This window comes from Epinephelus fuscoguttatus, linkage group LG17, assembly GCF_011397635.1.
Source record: "Epinephelus fuscoguttatus linkage group LG17, E.fuscoguttatus.final_Chr_v1".
NCBI lineage: Eukaryota > Metazoa > Chordata > Actinopteri > Perciformes > Serranidae > Epinephelus > Epinephelus fuscoguttatus.
Window position 1 is genome coordinate 36,401,517 of NC_064768.1, and position 26,367 is coordinate 36,427,883.

Sequence of the window (26,367 nt, forward strand, 5' to 3'; positions counted from 1 at the left end):
AAAGTAAACTATTTAGTTGTTGTGTAGTAGAAGTATAAAGTAGCATAAAATGGAAATACTCGATTTAAAGCCGCTACAAGGAACTTTTAACTGGATATGCAAAAGTCTCTGTTTCTGCTGATGTCTGTGCGTGACCTACAACAGCAAATGAGACCATCGGTGTGAAGATAAGCTATTTCTATATAGTGTATATCCATACCTTTAGGAAACTGTCTCCGGGTCCGCCCCAGGTCGCTTCCAGGACGAAACGATTTACGGCACTCAGACGGCACACGTCATCTTACCTAGCTGCTTACATTTATAGTGACTCTTATAAATAGTCGCTATTCCTCCTCCTCGACCTGACGTCTGCAGGGAGTTAAAATAGCAGCAATCATCGGGTAAAAGTTCTGTGAAAGCACTGGACTCACCAACAGTCAGCCACGTCTCAGTCACACAGAGAAAATCCAATCCTCGGGAAGTCAGGAAATCCTTCAGGATAAACGTTTTGTTCGCTAGCGATCTAGCATTTACCAGCCCAATCCTGGCAGGAGCCGGCGGGTCCACGGCGTTAGATGTCTGGGGAGCCACACACAGAGGCCACTGTTGGCTGAGGCTACCATACAAGGTGCCACCTACTACTCAGTTTTTTAACTCATTCACACCAATGGAACAGCCATCAGGAGCAATTTGGGGTTCAGTATCTTGCTCAAGGATACTTCAACATGCAGATTGGTGGATGACCTGCTCTACCTCTGAGCCACAGCCGCAATTTGATTGTATTTCCCATCTTTGCTGAGCAACAGTTTTGTTTGAAAGGGATTAAAGGCCTGTCCCAAATACAAGCCGGTAGAGTTGAGTGATATAAGCAAATATTAGCCCGCGCTGCTAATTGAAGTTTTACAGTAAGTAGTACATTTTACAAAGCAGCATATCCATTGTGCCAGCATATTTTGGATCATTTTTTAGTGCCACAACATTTAATTAAGTTGTCTGTTTGTACATCGTTCCCGTTCTCATGAATGCAATATCTCAAAAGTGCCATGGGGGATCTTACTCAAATTTGGCACAAATGTCCACCTGGACTCACAGATGAACTAATTTGAATTTGGTGATCAGAACCATGACCTCACAAAACTCATTTTTTGCAATAACTCAAGAATTCTTACGCTAATTATAACAAAGTGTGTCGTAATATTTCCTGGCCATTAGTCAACTCCATAACTCTGGAACAGAAGGGGAGACATTTGGTGGGATACTGAACTGGTGACACTTATCTCTGGGGCCCATCTTGAAACTGTGCTGAATGTAAAAATCTTCTGTGCTGCCAATTGACGATGTCTGTGAAGCATCCGTGTGTCAGAATGTGTAGCTTCTTTGCAGCAGCACCCATATTTGAAGCACTGTCTATTGTCATGCTGCATATGAGTCTGGACAGACATGGATGTGAACTGTAACTTGACTGGTTGGCAGAGGCAAACAACCACCAGGTGGTATTCTAGTTATAAAACGATGGAATCATTGTCTTATGTATCACACAAAGCAGTGCCATAATCAAAATTTAGCTCTCAGCCTGAAGAGAGGTTATTTTGAAAGCAACATCTGTCCAGTCAACAGTGGCAATGATCAGTGTCAGCCTGCAGTAAAAACAAACTGCAGAAACAGTCTCCTCGTATCAGAGCTAGATTTATTTATTCATTCATTTTAAGGGTCAAGTAGTAGAGTAGTAGAGTGGAGTAGTGCTGATTTCATATAAGTGAAAAGGAGTAAATCTCTCTGGATTAATCTTTTTTCAAATAGTAAAAGCAGTGCAGTTGTGCATGACTCCGACTACATGAGTGGCAGCAGTGTAGACGTTCTTAATAGATCGCAAACGAATAGCATCGCTTCGTGCCACCTCAGGCCCTGCTGTCTTTTCAAGAGTGCTCCTTCAGTGTGTTCTGCATTCAAGCCACCACTTTAATCAAAAAGAGGCACAGTCGAGACGTGACCCGGGCTTTTGTGCACTCTTTGGTAAGGTCCTCATGATAAGCCTCTCGGTTCTACAGACTATTGACCCTTGTCAATGGCAACGCGTTGGTGACACAAAAGGCAGCGCTCGGGGAAGAGAAAAGCTCAGGGACATCCATATTTTTTCTTATGATGGCTTTTCAAGGGATGCTGTTACAGGATTTTATCTTAGATAAGCTGTTAATGTCTGGCATCTCTTCCTTTTGAAACTGAATAGAAACACACAGCAGATTGGTTGAAGTCAAATGTTTGCACTTCTGCTTTGAATGGTTGTTTTGGATGGTATTTAGGATTCTTTACACCAATAGCAAATAACTGTTGATGCCCTGGGCCTTGATATCACATGGGTAGGTATGGTCAATCAGGATTTATTCCTTCTTTATAAAGAAAAGATAAACCAGTGTTTAATACCCAAACCATATTCTTTGTTTTTATTTGGTATCTTTCAATCTATCGTATAAGATTTTTTTCCCACTTTCAAAATCTAAACCTCAAAATTCACCAACATTTTTTCTGTTCATCTCTTATGTTTGGTAGTTTCTGTGCACTCTGAACACAGATCTGAGGCCAAAATGTGAAAACCACTCGCTGGTGAAGTGAATAACATTGATCATTTTGTCACAGTGCAATGCTCTTCGGGAAAACCTTGCATCCTGGCATTCATGTCTGTACCACTTGACACGCTACACCCACCCAAACACCATTACAGACCAATGTACCTCCTCATGGCGACAGCACTCCCTGATGGCAGTGTGGCCCCTCAGGCAGGACAATGCACCATGTCACACCACAAAAACTGCTCAGGAGTGGCTTGGTGGACGTTGACAAAGAGCTCAAGGTGTCGACCTGGCCTCCAAATTCCCCAGATTCCAATCCGATCGAAACATCAGTTGGGCATGCGGGTACCTTGTCTTACAACCCACAGGACTCGAAGGATCCGTCAGCAACGCCTTGGTGCCAGACGACACAGGATACCCCCAGAGGTCCTGTCTCCATGCCTCAACAGGTTAGAGGCCCCACTGTAGATCGGACTCTGACCTATCGAGGCCTGGACAAAGGACCTCTGGGGTACTGGTTTGTTCCACAGATGCTCAATCAGATTGGGATCTGGGGAATTTGAAAGCTAGGTCGATGCCTTGAGCTCTTTGTCATGTTCCTTGGACCATTCCTGAGCAGTTTCTGCAGTTGGGCATAGTGCACTGCCTTGCTGGGAGGCTCCTGTCATCGGGGGAGTACAGTTGCAATGAGCATGGGTACTTGGTCTATAACAATGTTTGGGTGGGTGGAGTGTGTAAAGGGGCATCCACATTAATGCCAGGACCAACGGTATCCCAGCAGAACAATGCATTGTAATGAAACGATCACTGTAATTCACTTCACCTGTCAGTGGCTTTAATGTTCTGGCTGATTGGTGTACATAGAGCTTCTTCTCAAACATAGCTGATGTTTTTCCACAGGTCAGCTGTCGTCTCTCCACATTTATATATCATCTTCTACAATCAATAGATTGCCTCTAGTCTTGAATCACTTTGCACATGAAGTTTTATGTCAGTTGTAAAAGTGAAACCGACAAATCTTGTGGTGAATTATGGCAGACTTGAAGGTTTGATCGATTCCTCTGCATTTGTTCATTCTAGAGACATTTTCAAGACATTTTGAAACGTATTTCTTCAGCAGACTGAAGTGTGAGTGTCATCTTTCAGTAGAAATTTCTCAACCGCACTTGTGAACAAAATCCCTCTCTGCGTACTGACATGAAAATCTAGTTATCTTACTGCATTAAAATGATCTCTTAGGATCTAAACTGAACAAAGTGGAGCCTTTATTTGGAAAAAAAAAAAGAAAAGAAAAAAGGGAAAACATAAAAGAACAGTGTTCTCTTTTTCTGATCCAATTTTTCTTGTCTCATTACCAGAAGACGAAACAGAAGTACCCTGGGATTCTTATTACATCAGTCATCAGTACATGTAATCTAAGACAGAGATGTATCACAGAATATTAGAAGAACACTCCTTGCTCCTCCAGTCCTTAGATTAAGGAGGGGATAAAGTAAAACATAAGGGAAAAAAGAGTAAGGGTTCCAGTTATAGTGGAGAACACGTGACTAGAAAAGCTTCACATCTTGGCAATCCTACATTCCAGGTGTAGTGTAACTTACACTTTGTTAATTTTTAAGATAAAAACACAAAAGGACCTGGCCCGTCCCTTTAAATGTAATTACGAGCCCGAGCCCGGTTTAAACCCCACATTTTTTTTTAAGGATGCAAGCGTGGACATTGAAGGTTGACTCTCGTCTTTCTTTCCATGGCAAGCCTTTGTCATGTGCCTCTTAAGTGTCGAGGTCCCCGTCTTTTTGATTTCATATACCAGCATCGTGCTGCACTTGGTACACTCGACGAAGCCGACACACACGTTGTCACCGTCGACAACTCATATGTTCGTAGCCAGTGGCCCGGCCCACGGGTCAGGTCAGGTTCGGGCTCGGGCAGAGAATCTAAGCTCTACTGACAGACAGTCGGCAAGCTGCGTTTACATGAGGAAACATAGCGCCAACTGACCAATCTCCAGTCTCCAAACCCCATAAGCATTGTTAACTGTCTGAGCACCACCAGCCATGCTAACGCTAAAAGTGCTAACAGGGATAACATAGTTTACAATGCTAAATGGGTTTTGCATCTCAAAATTAAGCTGTTTACTTACTGGGAAGACTTGAGGGGAGACCGAAGGGTGGGCACAATGTTTCCACAGCACGCTACCACGCGTCAGGACAGCGTCACCAGTGGTAGTCGCTAAATGAGCACCAACGCTCACTAGCTAGCTACCTAGTATATCATGAATACCTTACAGTCTTGTTGTGGTACAGCATAGTGCTAGCATTGCTACTAAACTGAAGGGTAACAAAATTAACCCACGTACGGACATGCGTAACCAGTCAAAAACATTCTCAGTGGTTAACCGTTACATTGGCATCTCTACTGCAAACGTTTCCTGTTAATCAATTCATTGTGACAATTTGAAGATTAAAATTTTAGATGAGCCAGCGATATTTTCCCCTACACTCTTTTCCAGATTAATGGATTTTTGCCAGGTCTTTAAATGGGAACTGTGGTATTTTTAACCTTGGACCCTATTTCCCATTTTTGTGTGTCTAAGTGATTAATGGGAACGACAATTTTTGAAACTGGTCCAGTATTAAGAGAAAGCGCTGTGGCCAGCAGCGGCAAAACAGACTTACAGGTAACCACTCAGGGTATGTGCCCCCTGTCAATTTGTGTCCATGACAAGTCCCTTTTTGCCACTGACAGACTCAGATTGTTATTTTGAGTGTCTCACAACATTACAGAAAGGACCCTGCAGAGAAATTAAACATTTCTATACCTTTCAGTTATTCCGTTCTGTTTTGTGTCCAAGTCTCAACAAAAGGGAATTCTTGAAATCACACAGACTGTTTCACATAGTCGGAATCAGCTTCAACCATGACACTGAAAATCTTTTAGATGAGAGTAAGATATGCTTTCAGTACTCCAACACAACAAACTATTACCGGCACTCCTCTCTCCAACTCTCACTCCTGTTTCCACCTTTTTCTTGAGTCACATCTCATGAAATATCAACTTCTCCTTCAGCAAGACTTGGACACAAAACAGACTGGAAAAACCACAGAGGCACTATCAGCAGACAGACTGTCACTCACAGCAGCCCACCCTTAATTATGTGTAACTTTAAGCCTTAATAAAATGTAAATGGGTGAGTTATATAAAAATTCAGCCCCTGTACTGTTGAGTGAAGGGGAAATTAACTATAGAGACCAAAACCATCTTTGCACCAGGCTGTAAACATGTTTATTTCTGCTGTAAAGTTCGGTGTTTTAACATGGAGGTCTATGGGGACCGACTTGCTTCCACAGGCAGTCTCAAGTAGCCATTCGATGAACTTTTTGGCACTTGTGTGTTGGTTTCATTTTTCAGCCCGGGAGGTTGCCGTTAAATTTAAGGGGTGCACCTGCCCCAAGTGGTCTGTTTCGTCTGTCTCAATACTGGACCACTTTCAAATATTTTTCTTTATTTAGACACAAAAAAATTAGTAAATAGGGTCCAGGGTGAAAAATACAGGAGCTCCACTTTAAGTCTGTTATCCAGACCTTGGAAACTTTACTTGTAATTTCTTGTACAGTAAAATAATCTTATTCAGTTGGACCTACAAGTGGATGAACAGGGAGTGCATTACTCTGTAGAACTTAAATCACTGTAACATACTCCATACTGATTTATCAGCTGTAACATCCAAATCCCAACTGAGGCCGGGGTATCTACTCTGAGTCCCCACAGCACTGATGGGAAAGCAGAGATTGACAGTTGTTAGTCTTTTGGCAGATGGGATCAGGTGGGAGTTTATCAAGGAATAAGCTGGAGAGGCAAGTTCAAGTGAGAAAGAAGGAAATGGACATCAATGGTGCATTCAAATAAGGCTGCTGTTCCCTCGGATACCGTGGAACAAATGGCTTTTTAAGTGGCACGCGGGCCCTTTTTTTCCACTACTCCCCTCTGTTAGCAGAAATGGGAACTCAGTTTCTTCCTTTTACACAACTCCACTGTTGTCAGACACTTTAGGAATGTCATTGCTTAATAATTTACATGTTTATTATTGAGGAGAATAATGGTGGTATGTGGCATCTCATCACCCTGCACAGTGGAAACCTTCCCTAGTTCCATCAGAGGCGGCCCAGAGGCACGGCTCCTTTTAAGTCGGGTTTTGCATGACAGTGCGACTGCTTGGCCGTGGCACCACGCTCATTATCTTGGCGGTGCGTTAAATGGATTGCCAGACACCTCCAGTTCGGGTCTGAAAATACCACAAATGAAGTCATTTTTCGTGTTGGAGTGAGAGAGACATCCTCAGAAAATCCAGAGTGTCCTTTGGATTACTGTTCTCCAGATAAGTGCTGGTTCTGGCAGACAGGTGGAAGTCAGCTATTTTTAGACTGCTTAGTGGGTGCAGTTTCACGACATAAAAAAATAGCTTATGAAGGAATTGCATTTACAGTTTGTTCAAATGGCAGGAGACGTCAGGATGAATAATGACCACAGTGGAAAAATGCTGATAAGTGAAAAGCATCACAGGCATGATTTTGACGTTATTGGAAGTGGTATTTAAGCTGAGGAAACATCCAAGTGTTTACCAAATATCCTCCCTCTGGCCCTCGCGGCCTCCTCAGCACATCTTTCCTCTAGTTTTCTTTCCCACTTAGTGAGTCAACAGTCGACAGCTGGGAGTGGAGCAGGGGATCTCGTAGGGGGGCTGAGGGTCTTATGTAACAGTTGGTGTCAGGCTAGAATGCTATTAAGATGTCTTGTGGTGCTCTGCAGAGCAAACAACGCTGGCTAAGTTAGCACCACGCTGGAACACATGTGACAGGCAAAGGGAGCACTTCAGTTTTAAGAGATGGCTCCAATGAGGAGACTCAGGGTTGATCTAATTACGTGTGGTCTTTTGTGTGTGAAGCATGTCAGATACAAACTTTTGACTTTTTACTGCCATAGAGGAGCAAAGAAACCAGAAAAAAATCACATCTAATAAGCTGGAATCAGAAACATTTGACTTTTTGCCCCTAAAAAAAAAAAGACTGAATCCAGTTAATTGAGAATCAAATCGGTTGTCGATTAATTTAATAGTTGAAAACGATTATTCAGTATTCAGCTCTACAGTAGAGAGCAAAAACCACACAACCAAATAAAAAACACATGTGTTGAAAGCCTCAAACGACTGTATGACAAAGTGCTGTGGAGAAGTTTCACACTTGTTCACTTGTTGCACCTTCTCACTGAATACATTCAAGAACAATTATAAATCATCATTGTAAAGGTGTGATGAAATTAAAGCAGGGACATGTTGCTAAAATTATTATCACTAAATTACTTATCAGTATATATTACAGTGTGCAAATTTGGTCCAGTTGATGTTGAGAGAACTGACTTTGTGTTCTGCTATCACCAGACAAGATTTCTCTCGTGTAAAACAATAATTTAAAGGGATAGTGCACCCAAAAATGAAAATTCAGCCATTATCTACTCACCCATATGCCGAGGGAGGCTCAGGTGAAGTTTTAGAGTCCTCACATCCCTTGTGGAGATCCAAGGGGAGAGGAGGTAGCAACACAACTCCACCTAATGGAGGCTGACAGTGCCCCAGATTCAAACGTCTAAAAACACATAATTGAAACCACAAAATATCTCCATACTGCTGGTCCGTGTGATCACGCACTTTCGCTGGTCTTGTGCGCAAGCGCACACACGTGAGCGCAGTGTAGAGAGAGGCAGTCAGAGCTACAGGCTACAATGAGGCTAAAAACAGAATTCAGATGACATTTTTCCAAACAACTTTTTATGTAGGGGCTTCAGGACACTTGGATCACTACAGTGTCTGATGAAGGGCAGGGGCCCGAAACGTAACACATGAATAAATTGTTCAAGGAGCAGCTTCTAGTGTGCGGACTTTATCTTTTATTCCATACTTACCTTTTGGTCCAGCACCCAGCAATAAGTTTTTTGGGATGTGCGTGCTACTTTTACCTGTAATTTGCTGTGTATCTCATCCACCAACCAGCACTTTATTTAGTGAGAGATCTTAATTTTTGAAACAGTTCAACTCTCATTCCCACAGTCTCCTCCCACTGAAATAGCACAGGAAACAGACAGACTGGCAGCAAGTTGAGGCAACAAACCTAAAGTGGAAAGTTTGTCCACAGATGCAACTTATCTTAATGGATCATATTGATGCTGAACTGACAAGAATACCGTCGACACAAGATGCCTTTTATCTCGTGTTTCTAGGGATGTGTTTTGTGCAGACACATAAGGAATTGTTAATATGTCTTAATTCTTAAAGGGAGTTTTAAGTAATATTTCCCGCCAGGAGGAGGATGGGAAATAATCTCAAAAGAAATCTAGTTGTGGTCTTGCAGATAGTGACCCTGCAAGATCACCTGTCAACTCAAATACCAGAATTAGTTTTTTTCATCACTAGTGTAGAATATTATCCTACAGATTGTCTTGGTATATCTAAACTGGTCTGATAGGACAGCTGTGCAACATTAGATGTCAGCAATGAGCTTTGTCAGCTTCCTGAATTTGACTTTCTCCCACCGTTCCTCTCTCAGGTACCCACCGAGGCTGGGCTGCTGTTCAGATGCGCCTCCTACATGAGCTGGTGTACGCCTCCCGTCGAATGGGCAACCCCGGCCTGTCTGTTCGCCACCTGTCCTTCCTGCTGCAGACCATGCTGGACTTCCTGTCTGATCAAGGTCAGCTCACCATGAAGCTTGCAAAGCTGCAATGTTACACTTTCTTTTTTCATTGTGGAATTTAAACCCTGTGAGGTGCTTCCAGCCTTCAAAAAAAAAATAAAAAAAAAAAATCTAGAAACAGCCACCCTGTCCTTTGACGATTGTGGCATTATACCTTGTGCTTAATAGTATGCGATGCACAACGAAGCCAGCTTTTTCTTGGCGGGAGTGCAACATTGTGCTCTGACCAGAAATCCTGTGCAGCCAGGAGATAGGGTTTTTACTGAAGCAGTGTGAGCCAGACGGTCCACTGGCCACACAATAGAGGCCAGCGTAATCCTTGGTTGGCTACGGAGCATGAGAATGGAGGGAGGGAGGAAGAAGAGGGAGACGAGGTATGAATAAGATGAAGCAACCTTAGAGTATTAAATATTAAACATCAGCAAAGGGACTTGTGCAGCTGTGTTCAGGGTACTGCTTATATGAGCGTTCTTACCTAACCCTAACCCTAACCCTGCTGAAATGATAATACTGGCTCCGGCCTTATGTAGATCAAGAGCTAGGAAAAAAAGCTACCAAATGATGTAATTACTAGTGCTACAGCTGAGTGTTTTCTCACTGTAAACGCTGACCCTGTAAGCCGACTTCTTGTGGAGTGTTTTTTGCTGCGATGAAAAACCATTTCATATTTGCTCAGTGTAACTTTTGGGGCTCAGAGCTCTGTCTGCTGCAGTTTGGGTGCCCTCCTTTGATTGCCTCTACTCGCGTCTGCAGTGTGATATTACAAATGTCAGAAAGGTTATTGTAGCTCGCTCTAGTGGAATAATTCTCTTTTGATGTGTCTTGGGGTTTATGTGTGTATATGTCGAGCACAGAATAGAGTTGGGCAGGAAAGGACTTTTACGGCTCTGTTGTGAACGTCCAACAGACATTGTAGCCAAGAAAGTGAATGTTAAAATCAAACTCTCACACATTCGCAAATCTTTATGAGTCAAAACGTGACCATCACTTCTAGTGCACGACTTCATCAGGGTCACCATACAACACATACAACACATGACAAAGATCATTTAAATAGGATGAGCTTCAGGTCTTTCAGAGGATGCTGCTGTCCTCGGCCGATATGACAGTCTTTCAGAGGCTGTAGTGGACTGGAATGAAGATACTGGTATTATGAAAGTAGAAGACGTAAGAAATCCATTGGTACCAACCATTTTATGTGAGCTTGTCAGAGCGGGTTTGATAACGCTTCAAAGTTAGGCTGAATTTTGGCGAGAGAAAAACTGCCATGGCAATTTTCACAGGGTCCCTTGTGATAAAACCATGCTGTTTTTCTCATGTAGTACAAATGTGTTATATTTGCTTTCTGTATTTGAATATTCCTGCATACTGTGATCCCTTAAAGGCTTGGAATTGCATAAACTGGGTGTGACTGGAAAGCTAAGGATTCAGTTACCCTGATTTTATTGACGTGTGATGACAGTAGCCTTCAAAGAAGCCATTTCATTGCAGTCAGGCCATTTTCTGAAAGCACATTCCTGTATAAAATGGCCTATTGTGACCTCAAGGATAATCAGAGCCTCATGAAACTGTATGGCAACGAAGTGGAGACCTCAGGAAATCAGAAGATTGATGGCTGTAATAGGTATATTGACAATAAGATTTTTTTTTTCAGCAGTTTCCAAGACAGAGGTGCTCGCCATCCAATCGCCAAAAAATGCCATTCTTACAGAACTTTTTTCTTGGGTGTTCTTTAAGATTTTGGTGTTTTAATGTGGTATTTTGGAGGGACCATTGACCAATTTTCCCCCCAAAATGTTTACATTTAGCTCGACAAAGCAAATAGTATCAACCCAAAAATTGCTGCAACATCTTAAGACACATAATTGAGCATGGGAATGACCAACATATATTTCTATCCTAATCTTCTGACCCCTTTACTCTCTAAGCTTTCAAAGTTTTAATAGGCGCCAAACTAAAACACAGTGTTTACTCAAAAAATTTGATACAGTGCTAAGCTGCATCTCAAATTAATCCTCAGGTTCCCAGCTTCCCTCTCTGTGTACTGTTGACCTACTATCTCCCCCTAAGGCCTCATTTCCACTTACGGAAGTCACTGGTGTTCGTATATTCGTAAATATATGGATGATGCCTCTAGTGTCCAACGCAAGGAAGTGCATTTCTTTACAGATGCAAAGAAATCTGATAGAAACTACCTGAAGCCCTGGAAGAGAAGCTACTTTTGTCCGTTTTACACTATCCAGTAGTTTGGAATATGCACTTGGAACATTACCGGGACAAAAACAGGACCAATATTGCATGGAAACAAATAAATGAATATGTTGGTCTATAATAATAACTGAAATGAATAATTAAAAAGACATATCAACAGCTGAAGGAGTCATAATGATAATCTGACTGTATATAATGTATAATGATATTTTTGCAGAATAACATTGCTCAGCTAGCACTCTGTCATACGGTCTCTCCGAAATCCACCGCAAAAGTTCAATTTTTTTAATGTAGTCGCGGCAAATTCTAGACCGAAATATTACAGAGGCTAGGGGTTTTGCAGGCACATTGGATATCACAGAGGTTCCCATTGGAATTAATAGTCTTCCAGTTGACTCGTCTCCGTACACATACAAGTGGAAATGAAGTGTTAAGATCCCTTGTGCCCCCTAAAAAAGACAAAATGGGTCTATGGTAGGGAGGGGGAGAAGAAGAGGTTAAAAAATAAAAGTTACAATATAAAATAAAATGATTATAATATATAATACATACAAGCTAACGCAGCATTCTCATATGGATGATTGTGGTGTATGGTCATGTGGTTTCAGGCCAACATATTACTGAACTGGTGGGGAGATAGAAATGGGTGACACAATATTTGGTCAATACACGGAACAAGTGCATCTATGGAAAAGTACCCTATGTGGAACTTAAGAGGTCTCCATCCTTTGACCTGTATAACACAACAATCATGTAACTCATCGCTTATTATGTAAGGATAAGAAGAGATGATAAAGCAGTAACACGGCTCGTGAAGACGATCTGTAACAGTGAATACAGATTGGATTTCAAAGCTTTGCAAATTAATATCTTGTGTAGAAGATGATGTTGAATTTTTAAACAGCAGTGACCGTTGTCATCAAATGATACTTCATGGAGCAAGTTACATTTTCACTGATAATGAATATTTGTCGTGATGCTGGTAATATCAAAGGTGCTATGAAAAACATGGGCATGTAATTGTGTGCGGGAGTTTTTTAATTTGTTTGAGCTACTATAAAAAAGGGTTTAATCGAAAGGGAACTAAAAATAGAAAGAGATGATTAGAAGATCTTGTCTCTCTGATTAACATCACATATTAGTTTTGGTTGCTTAAGTCTTTTTCATTTTTGAAAATCTTGATTACATTGCCTTGATTGTAGAGAGAGGATACATTTTCTTTTTAGGCTGGATGCCACTCTTTACTGTTTTAATGTCACCCACAGGGCACATCTGTGAATTGTTTTATTTTCTTCCAAGGCCTCTCTGTGGCTGGTTGTATCTTTTCAGATCTTGGCTGGCATCATTAGAAACATAGCTCATTTTGTTTTTAGCAGAACTTGAATTGAAAGAGATGCTGAACGTCTCTTCCTCTGGGTCACGGCAAGGTGACCAGGATCACGTAGGGTTAGTCACAGCTGATATTCAGGATTGCCTGAGAGAGTGAAATCAGTCAGGGAGACAGAATGAGGTTAAAGCAAATGAGGAGAAGTTATGAGAAATCTCTTGTTTCCACTAGACATGACAAACCCTTGAAACAGAACTGCTGAAATTTTAAACAGGGCTGTAGAATGTGTGAGTGAAGCCATTAAGACTTCTGGTTCAGGAAAGTTAAGTTCTCACTGACGGCTATAATATTCACACAACTTCCTGCCTGTTTATAAGGAGTCTTGGTTTGGTTCTGGATTTACTACATGTCTGACCGGCTACAGGGGGTCACGCACTACAAGACCTTTCCGATCTTTCTGAGAAATCCCCAATCTGTATGTCTTGTGACATGTGTGAACCACAACACCGAGGACAGGGGTGCCTACTAGAATATATCCAAGTCAAAAAGCGGCAAAGCAGCATTCTGAGTTAGTTATTAGGCTAATAACTTACAGAAACATTGCGTGCAATAGTCCACCTTCCACCTTCACTTCTGTTCTGTGGGTTTTGTTGCGGACAAAGCTAAAATCTTATGAATGTGCAACTTGAATAGAGCAGTATGGCTAGTGGAGGTCTCAGTTATGTATTGATTACATCTTCCTAACCTGATGTTAGTTAAGATGATCCATTCTGAATGGACTGCAAGTGACTCGCAAACGTGTCAAGTTTGTAAAAAACACACTTTATTTTTTAAGTATAGTGACTTTCCGGTGTTGAGCTTATATTTTGAAGTGCCGTTTTTCTGCTGTGGAATTTGTGATCAATAGACAGCTTTTTCACAAGAGACAGTTAGCTAGCTTGATGACATGGCCAAACAGAAGTATGACGCCAAATGTATTAAACTATGTGGACCTTGAATTAATGTCTAAGGAGAAATCTGGACCCTTTAGCTGGACCGGTTTGCAACCACTGTTTTAAGCCATAAATACACATTTTAGCCTGGCCGCAATGGTGACCAATCTTTATACATTTAAACTTTTTTCTAAGATGATAGTTTTCACTCAGAGAAAAAAATTGAACCCATCAGACTTTCATAAATATTGTAAGGTAGCTATACACTGCTTTTGTTTTTTTAGACGGTATGAGAAATTAAGGTAGTAGTGCGATTTTGCATTATTATTATTTATTTGCAAAAGTTGAAAAATCTGAACTTCAGCGACCGAGTAGCACGAGGATAGCCAATCAGAGTGGAGATCCACTGGGGTTAATGATGCCAAGGATGTATCAGCAGAAATTATGTGTCTCTTACTTCCTCACTGATTTGCAGCCTTATTGCAGTTTAGGCCAACTGTCATGGCTGTCATTCTTCCATAATGTTAATCCAAATGTTGCATTTAAGCCCACAAGATTCTCTCTAAGATCACTGACACGCTTACAGAGCATGCATACCATCCCTTTGTCATCATCACAGTTTTGATCACAAGTTTAAATTTGGACATGTGCTTGTCTTGATGTGCTGTGTTTGACCTGTATTACCTTTTACCCCGCTGGCTGCCAGATTAATAGCAGCGTGATAATCACATCGTGACCGCTTTGTGTTTCAGGTGATTGGTGCTGCTGCTGTTCGTAGTGTTCCTCAACTCTGTAGCACCCAGCTTTTGGGAAAATGTGATGTGGCTGATACAGTAAGGTACACAGGGAGACGTGACAGCAGGTGTTATTGACCCAACACAGGAACACAGGAAATGTGTCTGTGTATCCTGTTCTTGATTAGATGTTCGGGAAACTGTCCCTAACCACCAATTAGTGATCCTCGAGCTGGAGACCAACTGAAACCAAACATCACTATATTTTTAGGAAAAGTGATGTTTACATTGCAGTTGCAATGACCAGTGAAATTGTTGCATCATTTTGGGGAAATGACTCACTTCACTTCTCCAAGTATTAAAAAGATATAGTTGTTAAGGGGTTGCAGACTTGTTACCAAGTGCAGATGAAGTCCTGAACTCACATTTCATGAGATATGAATGTTCGTTCTCTGTGTCCACACTCTACCTTCGTAATGATGGACATTGTTATACATTTTATTTTACAGGCACAGGTATACCTCCTGCAGTCACAGGCACCACATCAGTTTAGCAGTGTTGGTAAATTAAGCAAGAAAGAAATACATTTTGCCATTTGTCCGAAGTTTGTTGTGAGTACTTGCATTTAATTAGAGTTGTTCACATACTTAATTAATCCCCATCTTGCTGAAGCTGTGAGTAGAGGTTGTTTGCTTGGTTGCATAAACTTTCACATAACAATTCTGTTTGCACATCTATCTGTAGAGATTTCTGAAAATATTTCCTCCAACAACAAATTACTCATTTTTTGACTCACCGCTGTGAGCAACCAAAACAACTAGCATTATAATTCTGCTGTTGCTCATTGCAGCCAGGGATGTATCTCTGTTGCAATTTAAAATACATTTAAAATGCTGTTTTGATTTGCCGTAGGAATGTGTAGAATACTAAGCTTCAGCAAACAGCTTGATGTAGATGTATGAGCTGAGGCAGCAGTTAGAACTCATCGTCTCTCCTGCAGCTTTGATATGGCCGTGGGAGTTTCTTTAACTGAAAGGGAGCGGCCTCATACAGCCTGAAAGCAGCTGTGGATGACAGGTAAGGTTCAAGTGGCACTACACTGGTCCTATCCATAAAGATTACAAGTCAGTAAGAGTTTTCACAACCACTTAGCCTGTGAAAACAGTTGTGTAATGTGTTCTGTGGCTCTGGGGGAGCTTTGTCTTGTCTGAGGGTGCTTTCACACCTGCCCTGTTTGGTTCAATTTAATGGAACTCAACTTTGTTTGCCCCCTAAAGCCTAGTTCACATTACACGATTTTCACTCTGATTTTGTGTCACAGAGACTATCGTTATCTTTTGAGTGTTCATACCTGGCGACATGTGTTTCTGTCACTGGGAGTCTCGCCGACTGCGTTACGACCTGTGTGAGCACACCACAAGATTTCTCCACCGAGCCCTCGCCGACAGAGCCCCAGATAATGTGGTGATGTCACCAAACTACGGATTTTAACTTAAAGACGACACATCGTAAAGGCATGGATATTCTTCACAGTGTTGAATCAGATCTGCTTCCAGGGACTGGGTCCAAACACAACACGCTCCCTGTGATCCTGTGGACGCCGCCATTGTTGTTGTTGCTTAGTCTCGCCACCAGACAATCAGAGATCTCCGCCTTCTGATAGTCTGGGGACACTCCTTTCTAAAGTGTGTTTAACACACCGGAGAAAACGGCCGGCAACAAAGCAACACCTCTTGCATTTTTGAAAAGGACATGCCCTCCCGGAAATGTGCGCTCCCCCTTTTCTCGTCTGCAAGGAAACAAACACACAGAGAGCTTGAAAATGGATGCCGAGAAATTTAACTCTGTTTTATCAAACGTGTGCTCAGTCCACAAGATTGTGGAAATGAAGGACTTACAGCAACTTTGTTTAAAACTTTTAACGCAGTCGGACTATGTTTACGAGCACAAGAGTTCAGCGAGGCACCGAAGGACCACCCTGCAGATTTACTATTGGTTCTGCAACGTAGGGAGTTTTTTTAAACTCTGAAATTGTATCCGCCCATCTAAACACAAAATCAGGGAGAAAGTCATCAGTCTTTAGTTAAGCAAAGCGTCTAAAGAATGACTTGTGAGTCTAGTTGTTGCTTGCCAGCTTGTCAGTGTTGCCAGATCTTGGGAGAGAAACAAGCAACCAGGGCTATGGAAACAAGCCCAAAAGAAGCAACGGATATATATAGAGAAAGGCAACATTTAGAGAGCAAGCCCAAATAAGCAACTCCACTTAAGAAACAAGCCCAAAAAACCGCAACCCGCGACAACCAATATTTGTAAGCGACATTACAAAAAAAAAAAAATCCCAAACCCCCCCAAACCCCACTGCTGATAAGCGGACACATCCTCACATTTCTTCCGTCCTCCTGTGTGCTGACGTGGGACATATCCCACCTCCCATTGGCTGATGCTCTTTGTCAGTTGTGTCACACTTCTCCAGTTTTCTAGCATGCCAGATATCCAGTCCCAGTCACGACGAGGGGGCGACTTGCTCGTAGGCTTGTTCACACATGAGGACTTGTCGTGGCAGACTATCTGACGACTCACCTCCGACCCAAGGTGGCTCTCAAGATCCTCTGCGACGTCAAAATTGTGGTGAAAATCGTGTAACGTGAACTAGGCTGAAGTGCGGTTCGTTTGGGCAGGTGTGAACACAGCAGTCACACTCAGGTGCGCACCAAAACAACCAGACCGAGACCTTCTTGAAGAGGTGGTCTCAGTCCGGTTACAAACGAACTCTGGTGTGGTTCGTTTGTGGTGAGAACGTGTTCCGACCTGGATGTGAACCAACTGCAGTCACATGACACATTGTTTGGGTTAAACATGAGCATGTTACAGTCCTGGAGGATTATTAATGTGCACCTCCTCCTGTACTGCCTTAATATGCACATTCAGCACATCCAATGCATCAAAACACTGTCGATGCCAAATTAAGCGAGAAGGAGCGTTCCTGTGTCAGGAAAAAGTCAACATGTCAACAAGTTTGATATTGCTTACCTATAAATAGTGAATTTCATACCAGAAAGATTAATGTCACCTTTCAGTTGCTCAGCTTCCAGTCTACTATGATTACTTCTTTTAACTGAGGTTTTCATTGTTTTGGTGATTTATGTTTCACTTCCAGTGTTTTTTGTTGGCCTTTTCTTGAATTACCAGAAAAATCTAAATTATTCATAAAACTGTTGACATGTCTGTTTGTGATCTGTCAGTAGTTTTCATTTCACAATATAATTTGATAAATCTCCCTTTGAAAATGTTCCCATTGTCTGCGCTGTCATTAAAGGTATTTGAAGCTCACCTCTTCCCAGAAGTATCTATAAAACAGTGTCTATGAATGATGAGTCTCAAAGCACAGCAAATATAGGAATCTCAGGGGGGCCTTCGCTCTACTGCTGAGGTTTTTCTTTTTTTTTTTGGTTTTGTCAAACTGTGAAAATCTTTAAAAGATTCAGGAGAATAATGGCAGTGCCACTTAAGGACCTGCTCAAAGCTGAAGGCCATAAAATTTCAGTTATTATCGCCTGATTTGCCATTCGGTTATCACTCCATTATTCAGTCTGACTTCGGCTTCTTGTTTGCTGTTTTTCCCCAGACTTAAATGGCCTGTTATTATGTGTGATTTACCTGTCTGCTTATACGTGGCTTCCTGTTTATCATGCCAGTTTGTTGCCTGTTAACCACATATAATTACAGTTACAATTACATATACATCAGTCATCATGCAGCAGTCATTCCAAGTCCCTCAGTTTCTGTTTGGGTCCATTCACACTGAGACACATTGCATAAAGATTTATGAATAGAATTGTCTTTGATCACATATTGGTCTGATTTAAGCAGGTATATCAGTCACGTGATTTATAACTGCCCCAATACCTGCATCAGTTTCATCCATGCTTCTCACCATATTTGTAGGGATTTTGGTTCTGGCAGAGTTGGATAACATTTATAGGGCTGCCCCTGACGTTCAATTTTCCTAGTCGACCGATAGTCGTCATTTAGGGCCATTAGTCGACTAGTCTCCTGCATGTTTCTGATATGAATGTAATTATTAAATGATATATTTTGAAAGAATAGTATCAGTAACATTGTTAACACTGTGCTACATTACAGAGAAATACAAACCGTACTAATGAACCTTCATTAATATAGGCCTATATTTTATCTCCAAGTGCACGTCACACACTGAGCGAGCCGCCTGTAAATGACGCTGTGGGCTAATGGGCATGTAGCTACTTCCATGTTTCAGATGATACGTCATGTTTGTAGTCGACTAATGAAGATGAGTTTACATATCACCTTGGGTTCGTCCTTCACCTTCTCAAAATGATCCCACACTTTGGATTTCCTGCCCGACATGTTATTAACTAGCCTGTGGAATAACCGCAGGTACCAATTTAAATTCCCACATAGTCCAGTCATATAGGTTTGGATTTATTTTGACAAGGCGCAGCTCAGAATAGAGTTTCACATTAGTTTTTCTTCTTCTGCGACTGAGCAACCAATGAATTCTTGTCAACTAATGACCTTTCTGGTCGACTAATGTTTGGTTGACTAATAGGGGGTAGACCTATACATTTCCCAACTTCAGTCCCTTATGCAAAGGCCCTGATTGGATATTCCAAAGTCTGTATCCTGTAGTTTAATCTAGTCATCTTGCTGCATATTTTTTACACATAACCATAGACTATATTGTTTCAGATGGCACTCGGCTTAGGGTTCTTAAAGCACCAAAAATATATATATTTGATAAACTCAACAGCAATGTCTGTTTCCTGAAATCATGACCTGGTTACTCAAGATAATCCACATACCTTGTTGTGAACAGTTTCATGTGGGAACTATTTTCTTGCTACCCAACTACATCTGCCAACCATATCACCACACAGAAGAAAGTGTGCATCTACTCATGGAAGAGAAACTCATGCTTGTGACAGTGCAAGATGTGACAACATTAATAGTGTCCTCCCCTTTGAGCTGTAATGTTAGCTAGCTCAGTGGTGCTAGGTGCCCTGGAGGTAGATGCACACTTCTTTCTGCGTGGTGATACGGTTTGTGGGTGTAGTTTGGTAGAAAGAAGATAGTTCCTACATGAACCTGCTCACTACAAGCTCTGTGGATTATCTTGAGTAACCGCGTCATGATTTCTGGAAAGAGACATTGCTGTTGGGTTTTTCAAATGTATTTTTTAGGTACCACAAGCTGAGTGTCATCTAGTTTCATTATATTCGAGAGACGCAGTCAGCTCTAAAGTCCATGTCTCTAACGCTCATTAACTCACACCAAAACAATCTAGTATGGTAAATAGCACTACAGGGAAGTGACTTTGGAGTGGTGTGATTCCTGTGCCCGTCAAAAAGCAGCTTTTAGGTCCTTTATTCAGCCTTAGCAGCTCCCAGTCGTGTGCCTTACTGAGTGAAAACACACCCAGACCCAACAGATAAAGTTGGCTGCAACGTGAACACATGGAAATAAGCCATTTACCAAATTGAAAGAGTAAGTGGCACTCACACACAGAGAGAGCTGTAAAACTGTGAACCCAGCTGAAAACTAGAGTGGGAATTGTTATCTAGAACAGTAAAACTGGAGCTATAATGACTCATTTTGGGGAAACAGCAGAGAGCAGACACATCAACGAAGAAGTAAGGAGGAGGGTTGGGGGACAGAACATTTTGTGCATCACAGCATACCTGAAGACTGTGGTTAGTGTGCATCATCTAAAATGAATCAATACATTGTTTGCTCTTCACAGATTGTCACTCACACCAACCCACCTCATTTTATATTACTTTTCATGAAACTTGCTCTTTCAAAACAGTTTCCAAACGAACTCAATTGACACCTGCTGCCTTACAAATTATGTTAGATGTATCCTGACAAATTGGGAGGCGTTACTATGGCTAAGCACAAAAGATGCTGTCAGGACACCTGAGCCTTCTCATTACTGTCACACCAACTTGTATGGCACAAGCATGATTTCACTGTTTATTCAGAATGAACTGTTTGGTCACGTCAAGCTGTTGAAAGTGCAGCTTTAATAAAGTGCGGTCGGGAAAGAAGAACTGCAAACAAGCTTGTTAGATGGAGGCGGATTCTACAGGTGCAAAATTCAAAAGTTTCTCACTCCTACCCTTCTGTCATTCGACAAGGTGATGTAAGCTCAGATTTATTAGAACAGAATTTGCAACAAACTTTTACCCATACTGCTATTCATCCCGCCTTCAACTGCTGTTCTTCGTCTTGACGGTTGACACTCGGAGATGAGATCCTTTCATTTGGGGAGCCATGTGAAGTGTTAAAAGCTGCACCTTTTTCTCCCCTCTTTTTATTAAGTGTAAGAAGAAGAAAAAAACCCTTATCTGGACAGTGTGTTCCAGCTGTCAGGCTAATGATGTGCTTTGTTGTGTTAGTCTGGGCAGGAAGCTCGGTGCAAAGTGGGTTTGAAACAAGTCAAAAATATGTTTTCTTCTTGTTTAACCCCGTGGGTTTGACTGTCTAAGGGCCCTGACACATACAACTGACCTCTAAAACTACTACTGACAAGGACAATTTGGCAAACATGTTCCTTATGGTAAAAATTGCAACTGAACACACCACAAATAGGGATGTCAACAGCTATCCATTAATGGATTAACTGCCAGGACTGTTTTTGACCAGTTACACATGTCGTCTATAAGTTAATTCTGCTACTCTTGCCTTTAGTAGTAGCACTGGCACTATGCTTTACCATAACAAAGCTTTAATATACTCATACTACACTCCTTAGCTTGGGAGGAGCTAGCTAACATTGGCACATTTGGCAATTAATGACGGTAACGCTATTTCTGACCCATGGTGCCATTGCCACGGAAACATTTTACCTACCCTCCAGTCTCCTCCCAGGTCCCCCTGGTGAGTAAACGTCTTAACTTTGAGCTGCAAAAGCCCTTTAGCTTTGTTAACTATGTCATCACTGTTAGCTCAGTTAGCACCATTAGCAGTATCAGAACAGTTAGTGGTGCTAATATACACTGAAAAAAAAATATAAACGCAACACTTTTGTTTTTGCTCCCATTTTTCATGAGCTGAATTCAAAGATCTAAAACATTTTCTATACACACAAAAGACCATTTCTCACAAATATTGTTCACAAATATGTCTAAATCTGTGTTAGTGAGCACTTCTCCTTTGCCGAGATAATCCATCCCACCTCACAGGTGTGGCATATCAAGATGCTGATTAGACAGTATGATTATTGCACAGGTGTGCCTTAGGCTGGCCACAATAAAAGGCCACTCTGAAATGTGCAGTTTTATCACACAGCACAATGCCACAGATGTCGTAAGTTTTGAGGGAGTGTGCAACTGGCATGCTGTGGCAGTGCAACTGGCAGTTTGTGCAGAAATTCTTTGGTTATGCAAACCGATTGTTGCAGCAGCTGTCCGGGTGGCTGGTCTCAGACGATCTTGGAGGTGAACAACACACAGTCAGCATTGCACACCTGTGCAGGAGGAAAGGAAAAACACAAGTGCAATGCTAACATAAGTGGTTTTGCAGCTTAAAACCAAGCCACTTATTTATCAGTGCGACTGGGTGGAGACTGGAGGGTGGCCATCATGTTTCTGCACTAACTCTGTCCCGCCATCATGGGTTGGGACTTTGTTGCCGAAGGGGAAATAATAGGTCAGAAGTAACAATTTGTAATCCTGAAAGTCAAAAGACAAACAATAACAAACCACCCTGTGAATCTATTCCAGTGGTACTCTGTCTCTGTTGGCACCCTGAAAATCAAGCCCCAGAATCAACACTGAACAGAAACAGCTACTGTTCTCAGTAGTGGCTGCTGCAAACACTCAGACATGGCAAACAAGGGAAAAATGGACAAATATGTCATCAATCACAAAAGCTTTGAGCCAGGAGGACAACTCGGCTATCACCCATCCATTTCTTGCCATTTTACTCTCTCTACGCTTCTTCCTCTGATTCCTTCCTTCCTTCAGTCTATCCATCTCAATCTCACTTTATTACCTTCTTTTCCCTCTCGCCACTCCTTCACTCTAACTGTACTCCTCTAACCGTACTTCACTGTGATGTACTGCCAGTCGGCCTCTGGCTTCCAGTTTGTATTTATAGGCCTGTAGTTTGTGCACATATTAACTCTTTTTCTTAGAACATTTTTACCGTTGTTAGGAAACATGAAAATCCTTGGACGTAAACTTTTGGCTGTTAATAGCTTCTCATCTCATGTCCTCCTGAGACCTGGACTTTTGTTTGGTTTACATTTTTATTTTTTTCCAGCTATTTGGGATCAGTGGGACCTGATAAGTATAAAAAACTAAACATTGTCAATGATAAAGTCTCATTGTCCTCAAAAGACTTGACAATAAAGAGCCAATGTCTTCAAATGAGATGATAATAAAGTCCCAATGTCTTCAAATGAGATGACAATAAAGTCCCAATGTCTTCAAATGAGACAATAATAAAGTCCCAGTGTCTTCAAATGAGATGATAATAAAGTCCCTATGTCTTCAAATGAGACAATAATAAAGTCCCAATCTCCTCCAACGAGATGATAATAAAGTCCCAATGTCTTCAAATGAGACAATAATAAAGTCCCAATGTCTTCAAATGAGACAATAATAAAGTCCCAGTGTCTTCAAATGAGATGATAATAAAGTCCCTATGTCTTCAAATGAGACAATAATAAAGTCCCAATCTCCTCCAACGAGATGATAATAAAGTCCCAATGTCTTCAAATGAGACAATAATAAAGTCCCAGTGTCTTCAAATGAGATGATAATAAAGTCCCTATGTCTTCAAATGAGACAATAATAAAGTCCCAATGTCTTAAAATGAGATGACAATAAAGTCCCAATGTCTTCAAATGAGACAATAATAAAGTCCCAATCTCCTCCAACGAGATGATAATAAAGTCCCCATGTCTTCAGATGAGACAATAATAAAGTCCCAATGTCTTAAAATGAGATGATAATAAAGTCCCAATGTCTTAAAATGAGATGACAATAAAGTCCCAATGTCTTCAAATGAGATGATAATAAAGTCCCAGTCTCCTCCAACGAGATGATAATAAAGTCCCAATGTCTTAAAATGAGATGACAATAAAGTCCCAATGTCTTCAAATGAGACAATAATAAAGTTCCAATCTCCTCCAACGAGATGATAATAAAGTCCCTATGTCTTCAGATGAGACAATAATAAAGTCCCAATGTCTTAAAATGAGATGATAATAAAGTCCCAGTGTCTTCAAATGAGACAATAATAAAGTCCCAATGTCTTAAAATGAGATGACAATAAAGTCCCAATGTCTTCAAATGAGATGATAATAAAGTCCCTATGTCTTCAGATGAGACAATAATAAAGTCCCAATGTCTTAAAATGAGATGATAATAAAGTCCCAATGTCTTCAAATGAGACAATAATAAAGTCCCAATGTCTTAAAATGAGATGACAATAAAGTCCCAATGTCTTCAAATGAGATGATAATAAAGTCCCTATGTCTTCAGATGAGACAATAATAAAGTCCCAATGTCTTAAAATGAGATGATAATAAAGTCCCAATGTCTTCATATGAGACAATAATAAAGTCCCAATGTCTTAGAATGAGATGACAATAAAGTCCCAATGTCATCAAATGAGATGATAATAAAGTCCCTATGTCTTCAGATGAGACAATAATAAAGTCCCAATGTCTTCAAATGAGATGATAATAAAGTCCCAGTCTCCTCCAACGAGATGATAATAAAGTCCCTATGTCTTCAAATGAGACAATAATAAAGTCCCAGTGTCTTAAAATGAGATGACAATAAAGTCCCAGTGTCTTCAAATGAGATGATAATAAAGTCCCAGTCTCCTCCAACGAGATGATAATAAAGCCCCAATGTCTTCAAATGAGATGATAATAAAGTCCCAATGTCCTCAAACAGATGACAAAAAAGTCCAAGTGTCTTCAAACAGGACGAGTTTAGAGTTCCAATGTCCTCAAACGAGATGGTAATAAAGCTCCAGTGTCTTCAAAGAAGACAGTAATAAAGTCCCAATGTCCTCAAATAAGATGACAATTAAGTCTCAATGTCTTCAGATGACACAATAATGTCCCATTGTCTTAAAACAAGATGATACTAAGTCCCAATGTCTTCAAACGAGATGACAATAATGTCATCAAACGAGACGATAATAAAGTCCCAATGTCCTCAAACGGGACGATAATAAAGTCCCAATGTCTTCAAACGAGATGACTATACAGTCCCAACATCTTCAAATCAATACCTCCTAATTAACAGCGTCTTAGCTAGTTACTGTTGCTAAAATTGGTCAAATGTGTTGCCATATCAAACTACAAACATTGTCAATCATTAAAAAACAAGTTTCAATCATTAAATGTGATCAGGTTTTGGACCTCGTCCACTTTTGTGTCGGGATTGGCTGCAGACGGACTTAGCTGAGATGGCTGCCATCTTGTTTTTACATGATTAGTGTATTGCGCTCTTACTACCTCTAGATGACACCAAAAACTGTCCATGAACAAGATCAACAGGTCTAAGTTAAGTAGAATGAAGTATAAGGTCTCAGGGTCTCAGGAGGATATAGGCTGTATACTGTATATCTTAGACAGCTGATTTGGATTATGCAATAAGCATATAATCTGTATCTGTAGTATTTTTCCATCGAATGTACAATGACGTGGAGAAACACACAAACTACAAACTAATACAAACTAACAAACTACACAAACTACAACTAATACAAAAGGCTTGAAATTTAAGGACTTCATCTATGAAATCTTTGCAATCCTTCTTAATGTCCTCCTCCTGATGGACACTCTTGAAACTTGCAGTGCCAAAGCAAATTCTTTGGCTGGGTGAGCAGTAATGTTCCCACAAAAGGTATTGATGGTACAATAAAACTTACAATTTTACTTGAAGGCTGAGGCTGTTATTGCTGAGAGAGAGAGAGAGAGACACCTCACAGGTCATTAATGTCGGGTTAATTTATATCACACACAAAGATGAACTCTCTGCAGCAGAGACTCGGATTATGTGGGTGTGGGGAACTTTAAAGTGGAATGTGTTATGTCATAATTGTTGCTGCCTGATCTTTGGATAATTGTATCTATGGACCTCTTTATGTACCCCTGCCTCATTGATTTCCCTGCTGTTGTGTGCTTGTGCATTTATAGAGAAGAAAGAAGTGACCCAGAGTCTGGAGAATTACACCTCCAAGTGTCCAGGTGGAATGGAGGTTATCACCCTTCCTGATGGCTTGAAGCTCCCTCCGGTGCCCTTTACAAAGCTCCCCATTGTCCGGTAAGACAGGAGTGTGACTGATTGTAGCTTTCATGTATCTTGTCACATGTTGGCTCAGTTTTGAACTTGGCAAACATATCATCCAAATTATACATTTGGAGTAATTATACCATTGGAACATTAAAGTTTGTCAGTTTGTCAGTAGCCATTACTGCTGAATTATTGCATGAAAAGCCCTGAATATATAATTGGTGTTTTAATGTCAGTTGCTTTGAAATTAGGCCTTCCGCTAATCAATCTATCATGGAGTTCATTTAAAAAACATTTATAAATTTGGGTAATTTTGTTCTCTTTTGAAATTGCTGAGAATCTCTCAGTTGTTTGGATTATTCATATGGAATTTACAATTGTCAACAAAACTAGCAAGAAATCTCTTTCTCTGTGTGGGTGTGTCCTTTGCATATCTCGTTAGCTGTTCATCTGATCTACTTCACACTTGGTGGGTGCATTGCTGGGGACCAAGAGACGTGCTATGTCAAATTTGGTGCAATTTGGACATGAGACATGTTCAGTGTTAATAAGCTTTAAGCAGTCTTTG

General features: G+C 41.0%; 1 protein-coding gene across 2 annotated transcripts in view; it reads left to right on the forward strand.

The window, feature by feature from the left end:
* trappc9 (trafficking protein particle complex subunit 9) overlaps positions 1–26,367 on the forward strand; it is a 315,126-nt gene that overhangs the window by 19,746 nt on the left and 269,013 nt on the right. For both annotated transcript variants that reach the window (XM_049602007.1, XM_049602008.1), the window contains 2 exons: positions 9,146–9,289; positions 25,703–25,829. In XM_049602007.1, the coding sequence (XP_049457964.1) occupies positions 9,146–9,289; positions 25,703–25,829 (271 nt within the window). The remainder of the gene's footprint in view (positions 1–9,145; positions 9,290–25,702; positions 25,830–26,367) is intronic.